Source organism: Dipodomys merriami, unplaced genomic scaffold (assembly GCF_024711535.1).
Source record: "Dipodomys merriami isolate MVZ:Mamm:240054 unplaced genomic scaffold, mDipMer1.0.p SCAF_2, whole genome shotgun sequence".
NCBI lineage: Eukaryota > Metazoa > Chordata > Mammalia > Rodentia > Heteromyidae > Dipodomys > Dipodomys merriami.
In genome coordinates this window covers 113329020-113348253 of record NW_027203381.1, presented here as the reverse complement: position 1 = coordinate 113348253, position 19234 = coordinate 113329020, and the positions used below count along the sequence as shown (strand labels likewise).

The 19234-nt window shown below is 43.9% G+C and overlaps 2 protein-coding genes across 5 annotated transcripts in view; one reads left to right on the top strand and one right to left on the bottom strand.

Moving 5' to 3' along the window:
• Window positions 1–5508, top strand: part of Scaf4 (SR-related CTD associated factor 4) — a 58616-nt gene extending 53108 nt beyond the window's left edge. For all 4 annotated transcript variants that reach the window (XM_070030561.1, XM_070030559.1, XM_070030560.1 and 1 more), the window contains exon 20: window positions 4194–5508. In XM_070030561.1, the coding sequence (XP_069886662.1) occupies window positions 4194–5134 (941 nt within the window). In that variant the 3' untranslated portion in view covers window positions 5135–5508. The remainder of the gene's footprint in view (window positions 1–4193) is intronic.
• A 2274-nt stretch (window positions 5509–7782) lies between these two features.
• Sod1 (superoxide dismutase 1) lies at window positions 7783–18890 on the bottom strand. Its single transcript, XM_070030557.1, has 5 exons — window positions 18723–18890; window positions 14372–14465; window positions 10681–10750; window positions 9705–9822; window positions 7783–8197 (listed from the first exon to the last, which is right to left on the bottom strand). Exons 1-5 carry the CDS (start codon window positions 18792–18794, stop codon window positions 8090–8092), a joined length of 462 nt encoding a protein of 153 aa, XP_069886658.1. The 5' UTR covers window positions 18795–18890; the 3' UTR covers window positions 7783–8089.
• Window positions 18891–19234: the final 344 nt, after the last annotated feature.

The following is a 19234-nucleotide window of genomic DNA, read 5'->3' as shown; positions in this document are numbered from 1 at the left end:
CCTTGACTTTGAGCACATTAGAGTTTGTTGTTGTTGTTTTAACAACCCACCTCACTGCATCATCTTGCTGCTGAACCTTTTTTTGAAGCCAGTCCTCTGAACAATGTAGCTTATTTATACTGGCCTTGTAGACCAAAACCAGGGTCTGCTGACTCCTACTTGGATACACATCTCTTCCTCTGCTCCACCTTTGTGTTACCTCACCTACCTAGTGCCGTCTCTTGCTGTTAATTGAAATTTGTTTCTATTAGCCTTTATCCTTGCTTGGAGGAAATGAAGCTTGCTTTACATACTCCCAGCCTATATGAATGAGTTAATATGTAAAGTTTAGGTGCTTAATGTTACAGAATTGTCGGTCATGGGACTTGAACTCTTGACCTGAGCACTGTCCCTTAGATCTTCAGCTCAAGGCTAGCACTCTACCGCTTGAGCCACAGCACCACTTCCAGTTTTCTGGTGGTTTATTGGAGATTAGTGTTTTACGGGCTTTCCTGCCTGGGCTGGCTTTGAACTGCCATCCTTAAATCTCAGCCTCCTGAGCAGCTAGGATTACAGGCATGAGCCACCGGTGCCTGGCTTACAAAATTATTCACTCAAGAAAACATCACTGATACCACAGTGTACTTCCCAATAAAACTGAATTGCTCTGCATGCTCTTTTGATGCTATAATGCCACTGCTATGTGCTGCTTATGATTGCCCAAGAATGAAACTTTACCAAAGGTTTCTGTCACCTGATGAAGTTTTAATTATATATATATATATATATACATATATATAACGTAACATGCAAAATAGGAAACTACAAGTAATCCATTCCGATCTATCTATGAGAATATTCTGTTAGAGAAATCTGTAAATATTAATGGCTTATAGTACAAAAGTTTAAAAAATTCAGCCAACACATCTTGGTAGCATTTGCCAAGTAAAGGATGTTGGGTGTGATATTTTAAATATCCACATGTAATAAATAGTTTGATTGTATGATTTTTATCTTTATTTAAAACTTGCACTTCACAGGTTTAAGTGGGTGATTTTTGAAAATAGTGAGCCTGTTAATATACACACACCCTCGAAAGCACCTTGTAGAGTTGTAAAATATAGGCCTAGAGATTATATCTGTATAAAACCTAAAGCATAGTTTTACAAAGAATCATTACACAAGCTAGGTGTGGTTAGCACAGGTGTGTGATCATAGGTACTCACGTGTGAGAATCACAAGTTCAGGGTGAGAGTTGACAAAGTTAGACTATCAGGAACAAAAGAGAGCCAGGGTGTGTATCACTTGCCTCACAAGCGCCAGACCCTGATTGCAATCTCAAGTAAGGAGGTGATGGTGTTAATGGCTCATTTTCTGTCTTCTGAGTAGGGTGGATATTTGATCCATTGGATATTGTCATATTAGCAGTTGACAAGACTTAAGTCATGGGAATCAAGAAAAGGACTTACTGTTGCCCTGCAAGAATCCCTTCCTGAGTTTTGCAGATTAATCTGAAAGTTACCTTGTGATAATACTTTGAAACCCCAGTAAATGTGTGCTTCCTGTTTCTGAAGAGAGCTGTGAAGCAGCAGAGCCCTCACCATCCCTAAATTTATCCACTTCACAGTGGCTTATTGCCACTTCTCAACTTGAATGACGTGGAAGGAGCTTCATTGTGTTTACATTTTTCCCAACTGGCAAAATACTGAGTATTGGGGGATCCAGGAAAATTCATTAAGATCCTAATTATCAGAAGTGAAAAGTGCTTGTCTTTGTTTTTGTTTTTGGGGTCCGCTCGTGGGGCCTGAACTCTGGGCCTGGACGCTGTCTGTCCCTCAGCTCTTCAGCTCAAGGCAAGCGCTCTACCACTAGAGCCACAGCGCCACTTCCGGCTTTTTTCTTTTTGCTTATGTGGTGCTGAGGAATCGAACCCAGGGCCTCATGCATGCAAGGCAAGCGCTCTACCACTGAGCCACCTTCCCAGCCCCGAAAAGTGCTTGTCTTGTAAAATCAAGTCTTTATTATTAGAATATTCACTACCTTCTTAAATGGATGTGTGGGATAACTGACCAGTTAACTGAGCAAGCATTGAACTCAATGCTACAGTTTTTATCTGGTTTATTTCAGTTGACAGTTATTACTGTGGTGAGGTTTTTGTTGTGTTTTTTCTTTTTGGTAGGTTGTGAGACTTGATCTCAGGGCCTGGGCACTGTCCTTGAGCTTTTTTTTTTTTTTTTTTTTTTTGTCGGTCGTGGGGCTTGAACTCTGGGCCTGGGCGCTGTCCCTCAGCTCTTCAGCTCAAGGCAAGCGCTCTACCACTTGAGCTACAGCGCCACTTCCGGTTTTCTGGTGGTTTATTGGAGATAGGAGTCTCACGGTCTCTCCTGCCCTGGCTGGCTTTGAACCGCGATCCTCAGATCTCAGCCTCCTGAGCAGCTAGGATTACAGGCGTGAGCCACCAGCGCCCGGCTTTCCTTGAGCTTTTTTGCTCAAGGCTAGCATTCTACCACTTTGAGTCACAGCTCCATTTCTGGTTTTTGAGTGGTTAATTGGAGAGTCTTTGATGCCCAGGATGGCTTCGAACTGTGATCCTTAGATCTCAGCCTCCCAGGTCCTTAGGATTACAGATGTGAGCCATGGCTGCCCAGCATTGTGTTCATATTTTAAGATGGAAAGAATAGTGGGGCACATATCTAAAATCACTTCTGAGTAGGCATTTTAGAAGTAGGATGTTAAGTGCCACAGCTGGTGAATCCTACATGTTAGAGTTATGAACTAGTATGAATTCAACTAGTATAAATGCCAGTACTAGAGCTTGCAGCTCCATTTTTGGTTGCTTGGTTAAGGTTAATTGCAAATAAAAGTCTCATGTATTTTCTTGCTTGACTGGCTTTGAACTATGTTATCCTCAACCTCCTGAGTAGTAAAGATTACAGGGATGAGCCATGAGTACCAGGCTTAGTATGCACGTGTCCACTTTTGTGACTAAATCTGATAGATGCTTGACTCTCATTTTAATGGTAACACACAACTTTGTTCAAAGATCTTTCTGTGACACAATGGAGCAGGAGCATATTCTGACTATTTGGAGTAACTCCTTTTGGTCATAATATTTGCTTTGTATTTATACTTGGAAAGAAACAGGTCTGATGTCTTTCTGTCATGTAAGTAGAGTCAAAACAAATCCCAGCCCCTTGTCCCTTAGATTCTCAGTTGAAAATGATTGATTGTTACACTAGAATTAGTGACCTCTCACGTAAACAGGCAGCAAAACCAGTGAGTTACTGTTATTTTCCACAGCATGCTCTCGCCACCAGGTTGAATGACTAGACATACCTGCATAATTCAGTAGTCTTGACTTAGCAAGTTATACATGTGCTGTGCTTTGAAAGTAAAACTGTAAACCTCACATTTGTACATACTGGCATATATTGCACAGTATAACTCAGGAAGCATTTTAGTAATATGAAGTATGGAATCAGAGTTAACCTTTTACTGGATTTTCTAGGTCAGTAACCTTTTTATTCCTACTAGTAAATTGGGTTAAAAAAACTCAGAATTTAGATTGTAAAATTCTGTCATGAAATACTCTTCAGTTGGTTTAAATAGTTGGTATTCAGTGCGGTCTTTTATCTCATTGAGACTTCAGCACATTGTCTTTTTGACTGTCTTGTACTAAGTATTTGAAATGCATAAACAGCTTTGAATGAAGCTAGTGAAGGAGATTCAGACATACTCTTCACTCTAAGTGGGCTGGGAAGATGGCTCAGTGATAGAGTGCTTGTCTTGCATGCATGAGGCCCTGGGTTCGATTCCGTAACACCACATAAGCAGAATAAGCCGGAAGTGACACTATGGCCCAAGTGGTAGAGCCTTAGCCTTGAGCTGAATTGCTGACGAACAGCGCCCAGGCCCAGAGTTCAGGTCCCACAACTGACCAGGAAAAAAAAAAATTGCTATAAGTTCTCTTTCCAGTTTACTCAGTCTTCTACCTATCTTAGGTGCTCAAACAAGTGTGACTTAAAGATTGCTTGCCTTGGGTTGTTAGTAGGCCCTCATGTTGGGTTTGTCACAAGTTGGCAACAGTTGGCATTCAGCATAAAACTTCATATTCTGGATTGAATTTCATTTTCCCAAAAATTCAACAGGAAACAGCTGAAAATAGCACACCATCTTCTGTATTATTTACATGTTTGTTTTTGTGTTGTCTTTAGGCACTCAAGGAGTTGCCCCTGGTCCTGTGATTGGGCTCCAGGCACCATCTACTGGTCTTCTAGGTGCACGACCTGGACTAATCCCACTCCAGCGCCCTCCAGGAATGCCTCCACCACACTTACAGCGATTCCCTTTGATGCCACCCCGCCCTATGCCACCACACATGATGCCCAGAGGCCCACCACCAGGACCAGGAGGCTTTGCAATGCCTCCACCACATGGAATGAAAGGGCCCTTCCCACCACACGGCCCCTTTGTTAGGCCTGGTGGAATGCCAGGGCTTGGGGGCCCTGGGCCAGGCCCAGGGGGTCCTGAAGACAGAGATGGAAGGCAACAACCACCGCAGCAACAGCAACAGCAGCAACAGCAGCAGCCTCCACCTCAGCCACAACCACAGCAACCACCACCATCACAACAGCCACCATCAGCTCAGCAGCAGCCTCAGCAATTTAGAAATGAAAACAGGCAGCAGTTTAATTCAGGTAGAGACCAAGAAAGGTTTGGAAGAAGATCATTCGGAAATAGGGTGGAAAATGACCGGGAACGGTATGGGAGCCGTAATGACGATAGAGATAGTAATCGTGAAAGGAGAGAATGGGGAAGAAGGAGCCCTGACCGCGACAGGCACAGAGACTTGGAAGAAAGAAATAGACGCTCTAGTGGGCATCGAGATAGGGAGAGAGATTCTAGAGATAGAGAGTCTCGCAGAGAGAAGGATGAAAACCGAGGGAAGGAGAAGTCCGAGGTGACTAACAGGGCAGGTGGTAAAGCCATCGAGCCTCCACCTAGCCAAGTGGGAACCGTAGACACTGTTTCAGAACTTGATAAAGGAGAGGCCAAGGCCACAGTGGTAAAACCCTCTGAAGAGGCACCTGCTGAGGCTACCTCATCCATTGAACCTGAAAAAGATTCTAGCTCAGCAACAGAGACAACTCGCTAGAGCCTGGAATATGACAAAATGTGACAGTGACACTTCCAGAGTGTAGAGCTTGAGGTGTACAGATGCTGTATTATATTTGCTCCTGCTATATCACAGCCCCGCAGGTAGTTTGTGGGGAATTGTAAGCAATTTGATTGCTTCCCTTCTATTTAAAAATAGCTACAAAATAACAAAAAAAATACTGAAAATATGAATATTACCCTTTTGCTGTAACTTTTTAAAAGTTTTGACTTTAAAAAGTTTACAAATCCTAATTAGAAGTGCTCTCTATTTTTTTTTTTAATTTAAGACAAGGTAACGGTGAAAGCTCCTCAAAACAATAGGGATGTTTTTAATAAACTCTATTTTCGTAACAAACTTAATGTGTGCTATTCTTCCTACACTGCACTAAGGTGGAAAGCTGGCTCACTGTCAACATTTAAGTTAATAGTGTATTGGAGTCTAAATTAGGCTTATTTGATGGCAATATATATTTATTCTGGAACGCTTTGATTTGTAATTCTTAGCATTTTGATCACAAGGTTAATGGTTGTAGGATTAACTAAAGAGCTAAAGGTTTTCTTTTTTCCATTAGTCTTGTGGTAATATTGTCCAACTTGTAAATAGGTTTTGCTGGGGGAATAATTGGATTCCCAACATTACACATTATGCTGTAAATTATCTGGCTCCCTGGGCATTACTTATTTAGAAAGGTAGGAGGATTTCTTTTTTGTTTTTAATCATCCCATTAAATTTTCAAAAGGATAAAATGAGATTAAGGTCAATATTTGCAGCCTGGAAGCTTTTTCTTGTTTTACATAAAATGAGTTCAAACATTACCCATGTTGCCCTCCATATTAACTGTGAGGCAAGGCATAGTGAACTTTCTGCCACACATTATAAAGATTGTCTCTTGCTTAGAATCTTTAAGAAGGAAAGTATGTGTAAGAAATTATCCAAAATCAAATTGAGCTTGCATTTGAACATTACAGAAAAAGTTACATAAAAATGCTTATAAACAGGTACTGGTGGCTCACTCAGGCCTGTAATCTAGCTATACTCAGGAGGCTGAGATCTGAGGATCACAGTTCAAAGCTAGCCCAAGCAGTACAGTCTGACACTATTTCCAATTCACTGGAAGTAGAGCTATGGCTTAAGTGTAGAGTGATAGCCTTGATCAAAAAAGGCTCAGAGACAGCACGTAGGCCCTGAGTTAAAGTCCTAGAACTGCCTGGAAAAAAAAAACAAAAACATGTCCCAGGCACTAATGCTAGGCAAGGAGAGTAAGCCCTATCACACACACACTGCAGAAAGCTCTTTGCCTGAGGGAGAATGCATGTAAGGAAATAGTCCTTCTGGAGAAAAACATGAATCTTTTATGCAGTGTCCAGATTTCAGATATTTCCGGTTTTCGTTTCCAAATCAAAAATATATACATGAAAAAAAAAAGCACTAACTGGCATTGTAATCATACTTGAGTCTTCACAAGTTAGTTCTGCGTTTAAGTCATTCCTCACATGCAACAAACTAATGTTTTAAAGTACCTGGACATTTTTTAACAGTGTAATTTAAAATTTTGGCAAACACTGCAATTTTACCTCTTCCCAATTTATTTGTTTCCTAAATATCCTGTATTTGATAAAGCACATACTTACAAATAGGACTATGATATTATTCCTGGTTTCTCAGAACTAGTATACAACTTTTATGAAGTACATCTCAGACATGAAATCTCAATTAGATTACCATTTCTTTTAAAAGCATTCTCTCGCTGGGCCATATTTACATTGAGAGAGACTAGGTTTCATGAAGTGGTATGTATAATGCAATGTCTAAACACCCAGAACCCACTGTCAACATCCCCTTATTTTCATCTTCCAGTGTTGTATATCACGTCAATCTGAAAACAGACTGAAGGTAGGTGGGTTTAAACTGAGCCTGTTAACTTGCCTTTATCAAGTTCACTGATAGCAGCACACAGACCTTAAGTGAACATCTTTTTAAATAAAACAATTTCATGAAAAGAATGCTAAATGAAGCCAGACACTGTGGTTTAGGTCCATAATCCCAGCTACTTCTGAGGCTGATATCTGAGGATCAAAGTTGAAAGCCAGCCTGGGCAGCAAAATCTGATTTTTTTTTTTTTTTTGGGGGGGGGGGTTTCATTCGTGGGGCCTGAACTCTGGGCCTGGGCGCTGTCCCTCAGCTCTTCAGCTCAAGGCTAGCGCTCTACCACTTGTGCCACAGCGCCACTTCCGGCTTTTTTCTTTTTTCTTATATGGTGCTGAGGAATCGAACCCAGGGCCTCATGCATGCAAGGCAAGCGCTCTACCACTGAGCCACCTTCCCAGCTCCTGGGATTTTTTTTTTTAATAGCCAGATGTAGAGCTGTATTTCAAGTGATACAGCTTTAGTCTTGAGCAAAGAAAGCTCAGGGATAGAGCCCAAGCACTGAGTTCAAGCCTTAAGACTGGTAACACACACAAAAAAATGGGAAAATCTGACAATATATGATTGACCCAGCTAAAAGACAGCTGCTAATACATCCTGTATTCCAATGGCCTCAATTAAAACACTTCCAAAAAAAAAAGAGTTTTTATGTGAAGCTCAATTTTATCAAAGTGTCCGCTAATTTTCAACAAGGATTTGGATACTTCAAGAGGCTCAAATAAGTGACATATATAGTGTTTATTTATAGGCTTCAATGAAAATGAAATTCAAACAGCTTAATACCCATATATGAGTAATCTGGCAAATACAGGTATCAAACACATTTTAATTGTTTTATAAAACTATACAAATCTTCCAAGTGACCATAAATCAGTTCTCATTACAAGTTCTTAAGCCATTTTTTTCAGGTCAACACAATTACACTTTTAAGATTACAGACTTTAATGTTTATCGGGTTAAATTCCTAAAGCTAGCAAGGTAACAAATGGGTTACTGGGACTCAGACAACCACATGGTAGAGCATGTTTACTGGGTGATCCCAATTACACCACAAGCCAGGCGACTTCCAGCATTTCCTGTCTTTTTACTCTCGTCATTTCCACCTCTGCCCAAGTCATCTGCTTTTTCATGGACCTTTAAAAGAATTGGGGGGGAAAAAAAAAAAAGAACATTTAACTTTGGGCCATCAAGTAATTACCACCTCTTCCCAACAATATCACTGAAGACATTTGAGAACAACTTAATTTGAGAAAATTGCATGCTAAAATAATCCTACTAGTAAAGAATATATACTCATGTTTATGCTACTTTAAAAATAGAAACTACAGGCTGGGAATGTGGCTTAGTGGTAGAGTGTTTGCCTGGCATGCATGAAGCCCTGGGTTTGACTCCTCAGTATCACATAAACAGAAAAAGCCAGAAGTGGTACTGTGGCTCAAGTGGTAGAATGCTATGCTTACTGAAGAAGCTCAGGGACAGTGCCCAGGCTCTGAGTTCAAGGCCCAGGAGTGGCAAAAAAAAAAAAAAGTAAAAAAACTACTACTTGCTGGTGGCAAAGACATGTTACCTTTGAACACTAGGAAGATGTTGACAGGCAAATAAAATATTAAAAACCCAACCAATGCTGTTTATAGGCCACCACATGCTGCTCTTAATCCCTCAAAAAAAAAAAAAAATCAGTAACTTCAGTTACAGTAGTCATTATGGTGTCAATTTCTTTTTTCTTTTTTTCAGTCATGGGGCTTGAACTCTGGGCCTGGGTGCTTTCCCTCACCTCAAAGCTCAAAGCTAGTGCTCTACCACTTGAGCCACAGCGCCACTTCTGGTTTTCTAGTGGTTAATTGGAGATAAGAGTCTCACACACTTTCTTACCCAGGCTGGCTTTGAACCCCGATCCTCAGATCTCAGCTTCCTGAGTAGCTAGGATTACAGGCGTGAGCCTCGGGTGCCCGGCTTATGGTCTAAATTTCTTTGGGGGAACAGAAGGGGCAGTGTGTATGTGGAAAAACTCAAAATTTCATGCCCAGTAAGTTACAGGCTTAATCGTAAAAGTATTTTAAATTGTGTTCATGGAACATTTACAAATGACTTTGGCTGATTCTGTTTTATCAACAAACTGAAGAAAATTCTAAAAACAAAGGTCAATTGAAAGGAAGTGTCTACTGCCCGAGGTAGGCCACAGCTTTACTACTTGTTTTCCATGAGCCACATGCAGGGTAACTTGGAAAGACAGCTCCCACAAGAGTGGGAGTAACCAAGAGTGATAACCTAGACTTGAATTTGTAACACTGAAGTCCATCCCAGATTCTAGATTCAATCAAATGTTCTGTTTAAATACAAGCGTGGAAACAATCATGCAAGAAAATCTGGCTATTTTCCCAATCTGGATCTAGGAAAATAAAATAAAACCTACTTTTTACTGCATCTTTCTTAGAGCAGTATTCTTAACTGAACTAAATATATTAATTCATCTTCTCTAGAATCATCCAATAAAATAATGACCTGTCCTAATGTGGACTACAAGTACAATTTAGATGGATCTTTATAGAAATTAGGACTAACCATCATGAAGTCTTGATCCAAAGTACAATATTATACATTAGAAGAAACTATGCATATCCTCCTTTGTATGAAAACTTACCACCATAGTGCGGCCAATGATGGAACGCTCTCCTGTGAGTGAGATCATTGAGTCTTTGATGGACACTTTGGCTGTACCGTCTTTGTCAGCAGTCACATTGCCCAGATCTCCAACATGTCTAACATTGAAAAAGCATCAGATCTATTAGCACTAGTGTCTATGTCACACCAAAGACAGTTTATATGCTAACTAAAATTTAACAAGACTCCCTAAGAGTGGCCTAAGAGGGGCTGGGAAAGTGGCTCAGTGGTAGAGTGCTTGCCTTGCGTGCATGAGACCCTGGGTTCAATTCCTCAGCACCACATAAGCAGAAAAAGCTGGAAGTGGCGCTGTGGCTCAAGTGGTAGAGCGCTAGCCTTGAGCTGAAGAGCTGGGGGACAGCGCCTAGGCCCAGAGTTCAGGCCACAGGACCGACAAAAAAAAGGAGTGGGCTAAGAGGAAAATATATTCAAAAAGATCATTTTGCCAAACTGACATTTTGGGAACACAAATTTAAAAATAGCTATTCAACTAGGTAATAGAAATCTACAAAAATAATGCTCTGCACACTTAAATTTCAGATGTAAGTACCAAAGGGAAACTCAGCTACTGAGTTATGATGTTAGTTCCGGAGAGAGTTAAGCTAAGACTGTGTTACAAATTAATCTTTATTTTTAATATTTTCCTGAAAGGCCTTCAGAAAAGATACACAAACAAATGGGAGTCTCAACTGCTTTTCATTATCTATAGAAGTTTCCTATGCTTCTCAAATGATTTTTTTTGCTAGTGGTTATGGTATTCATGGCATTTTCTGTTTTCTATATTCCTTTACCCATAGAGAGCCATTCCACTGATTTGGGCATGGGGGAATGGTATGGGAGACAACAAATGTAAAAACCAACATAGGGAGCCTACCTCTATTTTCTCTTGTTTCTGCAAGCACTACAAGCCCACCCAGCCACCAGCCTCCTTACATAAGAGCCAAGCATCTTGTTACCTTTCTTGATCTTCTGGCCCACCGTGATTTTTGGACAGAGGATTAAAGTGAGGACCTGCACTGGTACAACCTATTTACAAGAAATAAAAATAAGCAGTTAAGAGCCAGGCGCTGATGACTCAAGCAAGTAATCAGGAGGCTGAAATCTGAGGATCACAGTTGAAGGTCAGCCCAGGGAGGAAAGTCTGTGAGACTCTTGCCTTCAATTAACCACCAGAAGCCGGGCGCCGGTGGCTCACGCCTGTAATCCTAGCTACTCAGGAGGCTGAGATCTGAGGATCGCGGTTCAAAGCCAGCCCGGGCAAGAAATACCGTGAGACTCCTATCTCCAATAAACCACCAGAAAACCGGAAGTGGCGCTGTAGCTCAAGTGGAAGAGCGCTCGCCTTGAGCTGAAGAGCTGAGGGACAGCGCCCAGGCCCAGAGTTCAAGCCCCACGACCGACAAAAAAAAAAAAAAAAAAACAATTAACCACCAGAAAACTGGAAGTGGAGCGGTGGCTTAAGTGGTATAGCACTAGCCTTTAGCAAAAAGGCTCAGGGACAGGTCACAAGCCCAGACCTATGACCAACGTTCTCCCCCCCACCCCCCCAAAAAGCTAAATTAGGAACCCAAATTCCAGAATCAAGAATGGTTATGCCTTATTGCTTTTTTGTGTGTTTTGAAACAGTCTTGCTATGTAACCAAACTGGCCTCTCGCTCATAATCCTCCTGCCTCCCTGCCTCGGCATCCCCAGTGCTAGTATTATAGCATGAGCTCTCACCAATTCATGCTAAATTAAGGAAGTGAGGCTTGATCTTCAACACTGTACTGTAGTTTTAAAAAAGAAAATCACACGATTATGATCCCTAATTTTAAGAAAGATTTTCAAAAAACGATTACAAGCTGGGCGTTGGTGGCTCATGCCTGTAATCCTAGCTACACAGGAGGCTGAGATCTAGGGATCACAGTTCAAAGCCGGCCGAGGCAGGAAAGTTCGTGAGACTCTTATGTCCAATTAACAACCAGAAACCAGAAGTGACACTGTGGCTCTAGTGGTAGTGGTAGAGTGTTCGCCTTGAGCTAAAGAGCTCAGGGACAGTGCCCAGGCCCAGAGTTCAAGCCCCATGACCTACCAAAAAAAAAAAAGCTATCTCACCCAAGCTGGATGTCTGAAACGTGTAATCCTTGCTACTTGGGATAAGGAGATTGGAGGATCATGGTTGAAGGCCTGCCCAGATGTTTTTAAAAACAATATGTTTGGGGCTGGGAATGTGGCTCAGTGGTAGAGTGCTTGCCTTGCATGCATGAGGCCCTCGGTTCGATTCTTCAGCACCACATCAGCAGAAAAAGCCGGAAATGGGCTGAGGCTCAAGTGGTAGAGTGATGGTCTACAGCTGAAGAGCTGGGGGACAGTGCCCAGGCCCAGAGTTCAGGCCCCACAACCAACCAAAAAAAAAAAAAAAATATATATATATATATATATATATAATATATATATATGTTTATAATACGCCATTCTAAACCAATGGTTGGGCCTACTGATACTCACCATTATGTCAGCTACAGGGAAGGAGCACAGTGGCACACACCTGTCTCCCCAGCTACACAAGAAAGCACAAAAGACCCTAACTCAAAAATAATGCAAAAAGCCGGGCGCTGGTGGCTCACGCCTGTAATCCTAGCTACTCAGGAGGCTGAGATCTGAGGATCGCGGTTCAAAGCCAGCCCGGGCAGGCAAGACCGTGAGACTCCTATCTCCAATAAAACCACCAGAAAACCGGAAGTGGCGCTGTAGCTCAAGTGGTAGAGCGCTCGCCTTGAGCTGAAGAGCTGAGGGACAGCGCCCAGGCCCAGAGTTCAAGCCCCACGACCGACAAAAAAAAAAAAAAAAAATGCAAAAAAGGACTAATGGTGTGGCTCAAGTGGAAGGTAGAGTGCCTGACTAGTAGTGAGAAACCCTAAATTCAAACATGAACACAGTCCTTGCAACCCCCCCCCAAAGAAAAGCCATCTCCCAGTACCATTCCACCAAGCAGCCTCCTGTCTATGGCCTTTGCTTGTGTAGAGGTAGAAACAAGGTTCATGTTCCAGGGCCAAGGTTTCTGCCTTGCAAAGCCCTAGAGAAGAGGCAGGTTTGCCACCTGCATCCCAGATAGCAGAAATGCAGGAAATCTTTCATGACAGTGGTTTCCTGATTCTTCTACCCAGACAAGGAAATAAGAAAATAAGGCAGGTTTCAGGAAGTAGCTTAAACAAATCAAAGCTACAACACATTTATGCACCTTCCAAACCAGAGGCAGAGGAACCTGGGGAATATTAGTATTACTGGAATGGATCAAACTTCATAGTACTATTTGGAACCAAATTATGGTACATTAAACACAACTGCAATGACGCATACCTAATCCCATCATTCAAAAGACTGATTCCAGCCTGAGCTACAAATCCTGACACTGTCTTTCTCTAACACACACACACACACACACACACACACACACACACACACACACACACACACTTCTAACAAAAAAGGAAGAAGTCTAAATATAAACTTCAAATTACTACTCAAATATGGCAAAATGTTACTAAAGGCAATTTAACTCATGAACTTTTGCTAACTTGCTACTAATTCCAAATTGAAAAAAGTCAAACAATCCAAAGCACCAAGAGTCCTCAATTTGTATCAAACGTGTTTTTTTCTTTGCACTTTTCAGGACTTTTTAATTCAAGGCCTCAGGCTTGCTAGGCTGGCACTCTACCACTGCAGTCACACCTCTAGCACATTTTGCTCTGGTTATTTTGAGACTGGGTCTCCCTTTTTGCTCCGTAGTCCTGACCTTGATTCTATTTATGCTTCCCACTGTAGGTAGGTTGATACACTTCACCATGTCCAGCTTCTGTTGCTGATCCTCCCAATCTCAGCCTCCCAAGGAGGTAAAAAGCACAGGAATGAGTCACCTTTTCCTGGCCTACATCAAATTATTGTTCCACTTCAAATCTCATCTTCTTATAGAGTATAATGTACCTGAAAGTGCCCACTCCTGACTCCAGCATGAAAACACTGGGATTACCTAAGACAAGAAGCTGCTTAGCCGGTCTCTGGTAACTCACGCCTGTAATCCTAGCTACTCAGGAGGCTGAGATCTGAGGATCATGGTTCAAAGCCAGAGCAGGAGGAAAGTCCATGAAACTCTTACTTAATCTCAATAAATTACTCAAAAAAAAAAAAAAAAGCCAGGGGCTGGGAAGGTGGCTCAGTGGTAGAGTGCTTGCCTTGAATGCATGAGGTCCTGAGTTTGATTTCTCAGCACCACATAAGCAGAAAAAGGTGGAAGTGGCGCTGTGGCTCAAGTGGTAGAGTGCTAGCCTTGAGCAAAAGAAGCTCAGTGACAGCGCCCAGGCCCTGAATTCAAGCCTGGGGCCAGCACAAAAACAAAACCAAAAACTGCTTAACTTTTTGCTTCTATTTTTCTACTGCACTCTAAGAACCCTCAATCCCATTAGCACAATTAAAAATATCAATTCCTTTCCCCTTTATTCATCCCACTTAAAATAGTCAAAGACTACAGTTTTGTAGTTCATTCCCTAATGAGAATCTTAGGGGTTATTTTAACACAGGTGGGGAGGGCCTTTTAAATGGGGGTTACCCAACTCATTACCTTAATAACCATCAATGAACTGTTGTCATTAGAGTAGCACAAAACCTACCTTGTGTATTATCTCCAAACTGATGGACATGGAATCCATGCTGGCCTTCAGTCAATCCTGTAATGGTCCCCTGTACCATAACTGGCCCATCTGCCTTTATTCAAAGAAAAGTACATTAAGTTAAAATGCAATTACTTCTGAACAAACAAAACAGTTGAAGTATCTTTCACAGTAAAAAACAGACTTGAGTGTAGAAAAAAAAAATGTCTAAATTCTAGCTGCTTAATTTGAGGCCTGTGTTATGCTATCAAGAGAGAAGTGAAATTCTTGTTCTAACACCTGCTGTTCAGGGGCCATGTGGCCAAGGCTCTGAAATTCCACTGCATAGAAGAATAAAACTTAGCAGGGTAGCAAGTGTAATGAGTTCTGCCACTCAAGCCACGTGCCAGCCTTGCATGCTTCTTCTTATGCTTCTTTCCAGGTCTGGCAGGGATCTCCTATGTCCACTTCCTAAGTACCTCGGATTACAGGATGAGCCACCAGGACTAGCTTTAGGGTTTGACTCTAAAATGATTATGTAACAAGTTAATGTTTCTTGGGTAAACATTTTTGAATCGGTTGCATGTGTATATGGTGAATATACATACTTTTTAAAGTATAAAACTGGATATCAAACTTAAGAGCATGCATGGTACTCACTAGCCCCAAACTTTTCTTTTTTTTTGGGGGGGGGTGGTCATGGGGCTTGAACTCAGGGTCTGGGCATGTCCCTCAGCTTCTTTTGCTCAAGGATAGCGCTTTACCACTTGAGCCACAGTGCTACTTCTGGCTTTTTCTGTTTATGTGGTATGGAGGAATCGAACCCAGGGATTCAAGCTTGCTAGGCAAACACTCTACCACTAAGCCACATTCCCAGCCCTCCAACCAAACTTTTTAACCTAAAACAATGCATGTCACAGATACTCATTAGCTCTTTGGTCTTCTTTATGAGGACAAGCATGGTCTTGCCTTGAAAGAGAAAGAGAGCTATTCCCTGCCACCCTTGCTCTCCACGCTACCTCACTGGGTGGCTCTACTGGTCTCTCCCACAGGTTATTTGTATTTAGTAGCCAAAAATACCCTAACAACTGCCCATGAAGGGGCTAATTCAGGTCTAACCAGGGTGCTGGGGATTTTTTACAGCTTTTTAAAAGTCATTAGAATCTATCTGGATAACTTCCAACTCTAACAAAAAGAGTCTATATAAGAACATTCCAAAGCTGGGCTCTGGTGGCTCACGCCTGTAATCCTAGCTACTCAGGAGGCTGAGCTCTGAGAATTGTGGTTCAAAGCCAGTCTTGGCAGGAAAGTCCCCATGAGACTCTTATCTGCAATTAACCACTCAAAAACCGGAAGTGGCACTGTGGCCCAAATGGTAGAACACCTAGAGCCTTGAGCTACAACCATATCACACAGTAAGACACACTTTTTTGTTTTTAAATAATCGTGGCCTATATGAACAAATATCAGTTCTGCATATAAATTTCATACATATTTGCATACTTGTTTATATCCGCTCATATGTCTATAAACTGCTTTCAAGTTTAAAAATTCTCCTCATTTTTTGTTAAGCCAAGTACAACCAAGCTTGCTCCAGTTAGTAACCTTCGAGGTAACTTTCCACAGAAGACACATTGTTCAAAGGATATATCCAGAGCAACTAGTCCTTTTTTTGTTTTTTGAGAATAAATATCGTGATTCTTCTAAGTAAAACCTTTAGTTTTAGGAAAACTAAATGTGACCCTAGCCCCACTCAACATAGGGGATTAAGGGCATAGAGAAAGGGGCAGACTTTCACACCTCCACTGAGGGGGCAGGGCCCAGCACAGGGCGGCTGTTCAGAGGTAAACTGCATGCTTGCAGTCCCACGGAGCCAGCACAGGCTCATCTTCAGAGAAGCACGTAGTAGAGGCAAAAGGAAGACCAGCTGCCTCTGCTCAGTACTGCTTGGGCTAAGAAGGCTCAGTGTGAACCCAAGTCCAGATTTTTCAAGAAAAGCAATGATTTTAAAAGATGGTGGTGAGAACCCAAAATCCTGGTGTGGGTAAGTTGGAAACTATTCCATAATTTTAATCACTGTGTAGGCTAAACCAAATAGTTTATAACCAATTTATTACATCTGCCATTGTGTAGAGCTGTACTACTAAACTACTCTAGGACCTTAGAGACAAAGGATAAGAACTTTCCAAACTGCTTTTGGCAGGTGGAAAACCCACAGGGATATAACTACACGTACCACACACCTCTGGTCTTCGCAATTCTTAACGGCTGGAGGGAGGCTGTCCCTCAGAGGCCTCTTAAAATTCTCTGCCAATCAATTATGTTCGGGAGTAGAAAGGAGGCAAAATAAAGTGTGACATGACATACAACAAAATGTAGTCAAATGCCAAAGAACCTTTCCCTGAAAATGTGGGGACCAATTAATGTGAGCAAGTACTGTCCTCCCTCGCATAAATAGCAGACACCTACTTATACTGCTCTGCTGCTTCAGTTCTCACATCTTTTGTCAACCACTTGAAGAACTAACTCTTACCTATTCTCTAGTGATTAACAGCCAAGTTTAAAAAAAAAAAAAAAAAAGGCCCCTCGGTGGCTAGTAACCATACTGAGGTACTGGAGACAAGATAGCACAAATACCCTCTTTGCAACACCCATTTTGTACTTATTACTGACAATGAGTATTGCTGAAAACTTGGTCAAAGTTGTTCAGAACCTTGTCTCTGCAGTAGACTAACACCTGCTGTAGGTCCTGGGTGCAATCCCCAGCACCAAAACTACATGCCTCTGACTGGCTCAGCAAACTGACTGCTGCTGTTCCAATTTTTTTGCAAAGAAATGGCTTGGAAGAATTCTCCAAGAAAAGTCATTTAGAGCCGGGTGCCAGTGGCTCACGCCTGTAATTCTAACTACTCAGGAGGCTGAGATCTGAGGATCATGGTTCAAAGCCAGCCCGGCAGGAAAGTCGGTGAGACTCTTATCTCCAATTAACCACCAGAAAACCGGAAGTGATGTTGTGGCTCAAGTGGTAGAGCACTGGCCTTGAGCTGACGAGCTGAGGGGCAGCGCCCAGGCCCAGAGTTCAAATCCCATAACCGATCAAAAAAAAAAAAGAAAAAAGAAAAAAAAGTTAAAAAAAAAAAGTCATTTAGCCAGGACAGGTGGCTCATGACTAAAAATCCCAGCTACCCAACAGGCGAGATACGAGATAGCAAAGTCCATGAGACTCATCTCCAAAAGCTGGAAGTGGAGGTGTGACTCAAGTAGTAGAGCACTGGTCTTGGGTGTAAAAGCTAGGGGACAGCACCAGGCCCCCGAGCTCAAGTCCCAGGACCAAAACACACACACACACACACACTTGGAGCTGGGACCAACACACACACACACACACACACACACACACACACACACACACACACACTTGGAGCTGGGACCAACACACAGACACACAGACACACACACACACACACACACACACACACACACACACACAGCACCAGGCCCCCGAGCTCAAGTCCCAGGACCAAAACACACACACACACACACACTTGGAGCTGGGACCAACACACACACACACACTTGGAGCTGGGACCAACACACACACACACACACACACTTGGAGCTGGGACCAACACACACACACACTTGGAGCTGGGACCAACACACACACACACACACACACACACACACACACACACACACACACACACACACACACACACACACACACACTTGGAGCTGGGGAGGAGGGAACGGATCACGGTCCAAGGCCATCTCCTCTGCCCGACCGTGACCTCCAACATCAGGGCCTCGGCCTCGCATTTTCCTGCCAAGTATCGCAGATCCGAGCTCGCCGCTCGTGGCCTCGATTCCCCAAACCACTCTCACCTAGAAAACAAAACCCCACGCCACGCGGGAGATCCCGGGCCCAGCCGCCGGGATAACGGACGCCGCGGGAACAGGGGCGGGCCCTGCAGCCGCGCCCCAACCCCGGCCTGCGTCATCCGGGATCCGGGGAGAAAACGACCCCGAGAGGAAGAGCCGCCGCCGCCGCCTCCCCGAAAGCGCCGAACGCCCCCGTCCCCTCGCGGCACCGAGGCCGCGCCACGGGGGCCCGGCCAGGCCCGGCGCGCGGCCGCCGCCCTCCCCGGTCCTCCCGGCCCCGGCCCCGGCCCGCCGCGCCCGCGGCCCGCCTCGGCCCCGCGCCGCCCCGGCGACCGAGCGATGACTCAGCACTTAGGGGCGCACGAGGCCCGAGGCGGCGCGGATCCTCCGGCCGCCCGGCGAGGGGCGTGACGAGGGCGGCCCCAAGGCCTCACGGCCGCCCGCTCCCCGCACAGGTGCGTGGGCCACAGGCCTCTGCCCCGGGCCTTGCCTGCTGCTCGAAGTGGATGATGCCCTGCACCAGACTATCGCCCTTCAGCACGCACACGGCCTTCAGCGCCATGATTCGCCCGCGACGCGCTTGAACCCGGGTCCGAAAACGGCGGGAGGAGGCCGTTATACGACACCACAAGACACGCCAACACCAACCCGAGCGGTGGCGGAGGCCCGGCTCTTTTATAGGTCGGTCCCCTAGGTCCACGCCCACCGTGGCCCGGAACCAATCACTACCTAGTGAGTCATGTGGGGGCGTGGTCGGGCGCTGGCTCGCCTGCCCTCGACGCGCAACGCCTGACCGCAGACGCCGGCGGCGGTGGAAGGTCCGGAAGGCTGAAACCCGCGCCCAAACAGCTTCCGAGGTTGGAGCTCGTGGGTCCCACTGCAGAAACTGCGAAAATGAGGTTGTGTACCTGGGAGGCCTGAAGCCACTTTGTCTAGAAATGTCGTTAGAGCCGGGCGCCGGTGAACCTCATCTGTGAATCCTAGCTGCTCAGGAGACTAGAA

What these genes read in the sequence shown, in the direction of transcription:
- Sod1 (XM_070030557.1), bottom strand. Translation starts at nt 18,794, where the DNA reads ATGGCGCTGAAGGCCGTGTGCGTGCTGAAGGGCGATAGTCTGGTGCAG. An exon ending in TCATCCACTTCGAGCAGCAG is followed by an intron (nt 14,466 to 18,722) that starts GCAAGGCCCGGG and finishes CTTTGAATAAAG; the next exon opens with GCAGATGGGCCAGTTATGGT. An exon ending in GGGCCAGAAGATCAAGAAAG is followed by an intron (nt 9,823 to 10,680) that starts GTAACAAGATGC and finishes TTTCAATGTTAG; the next exon opens with ACATGTTGGAGATCTGGGCA.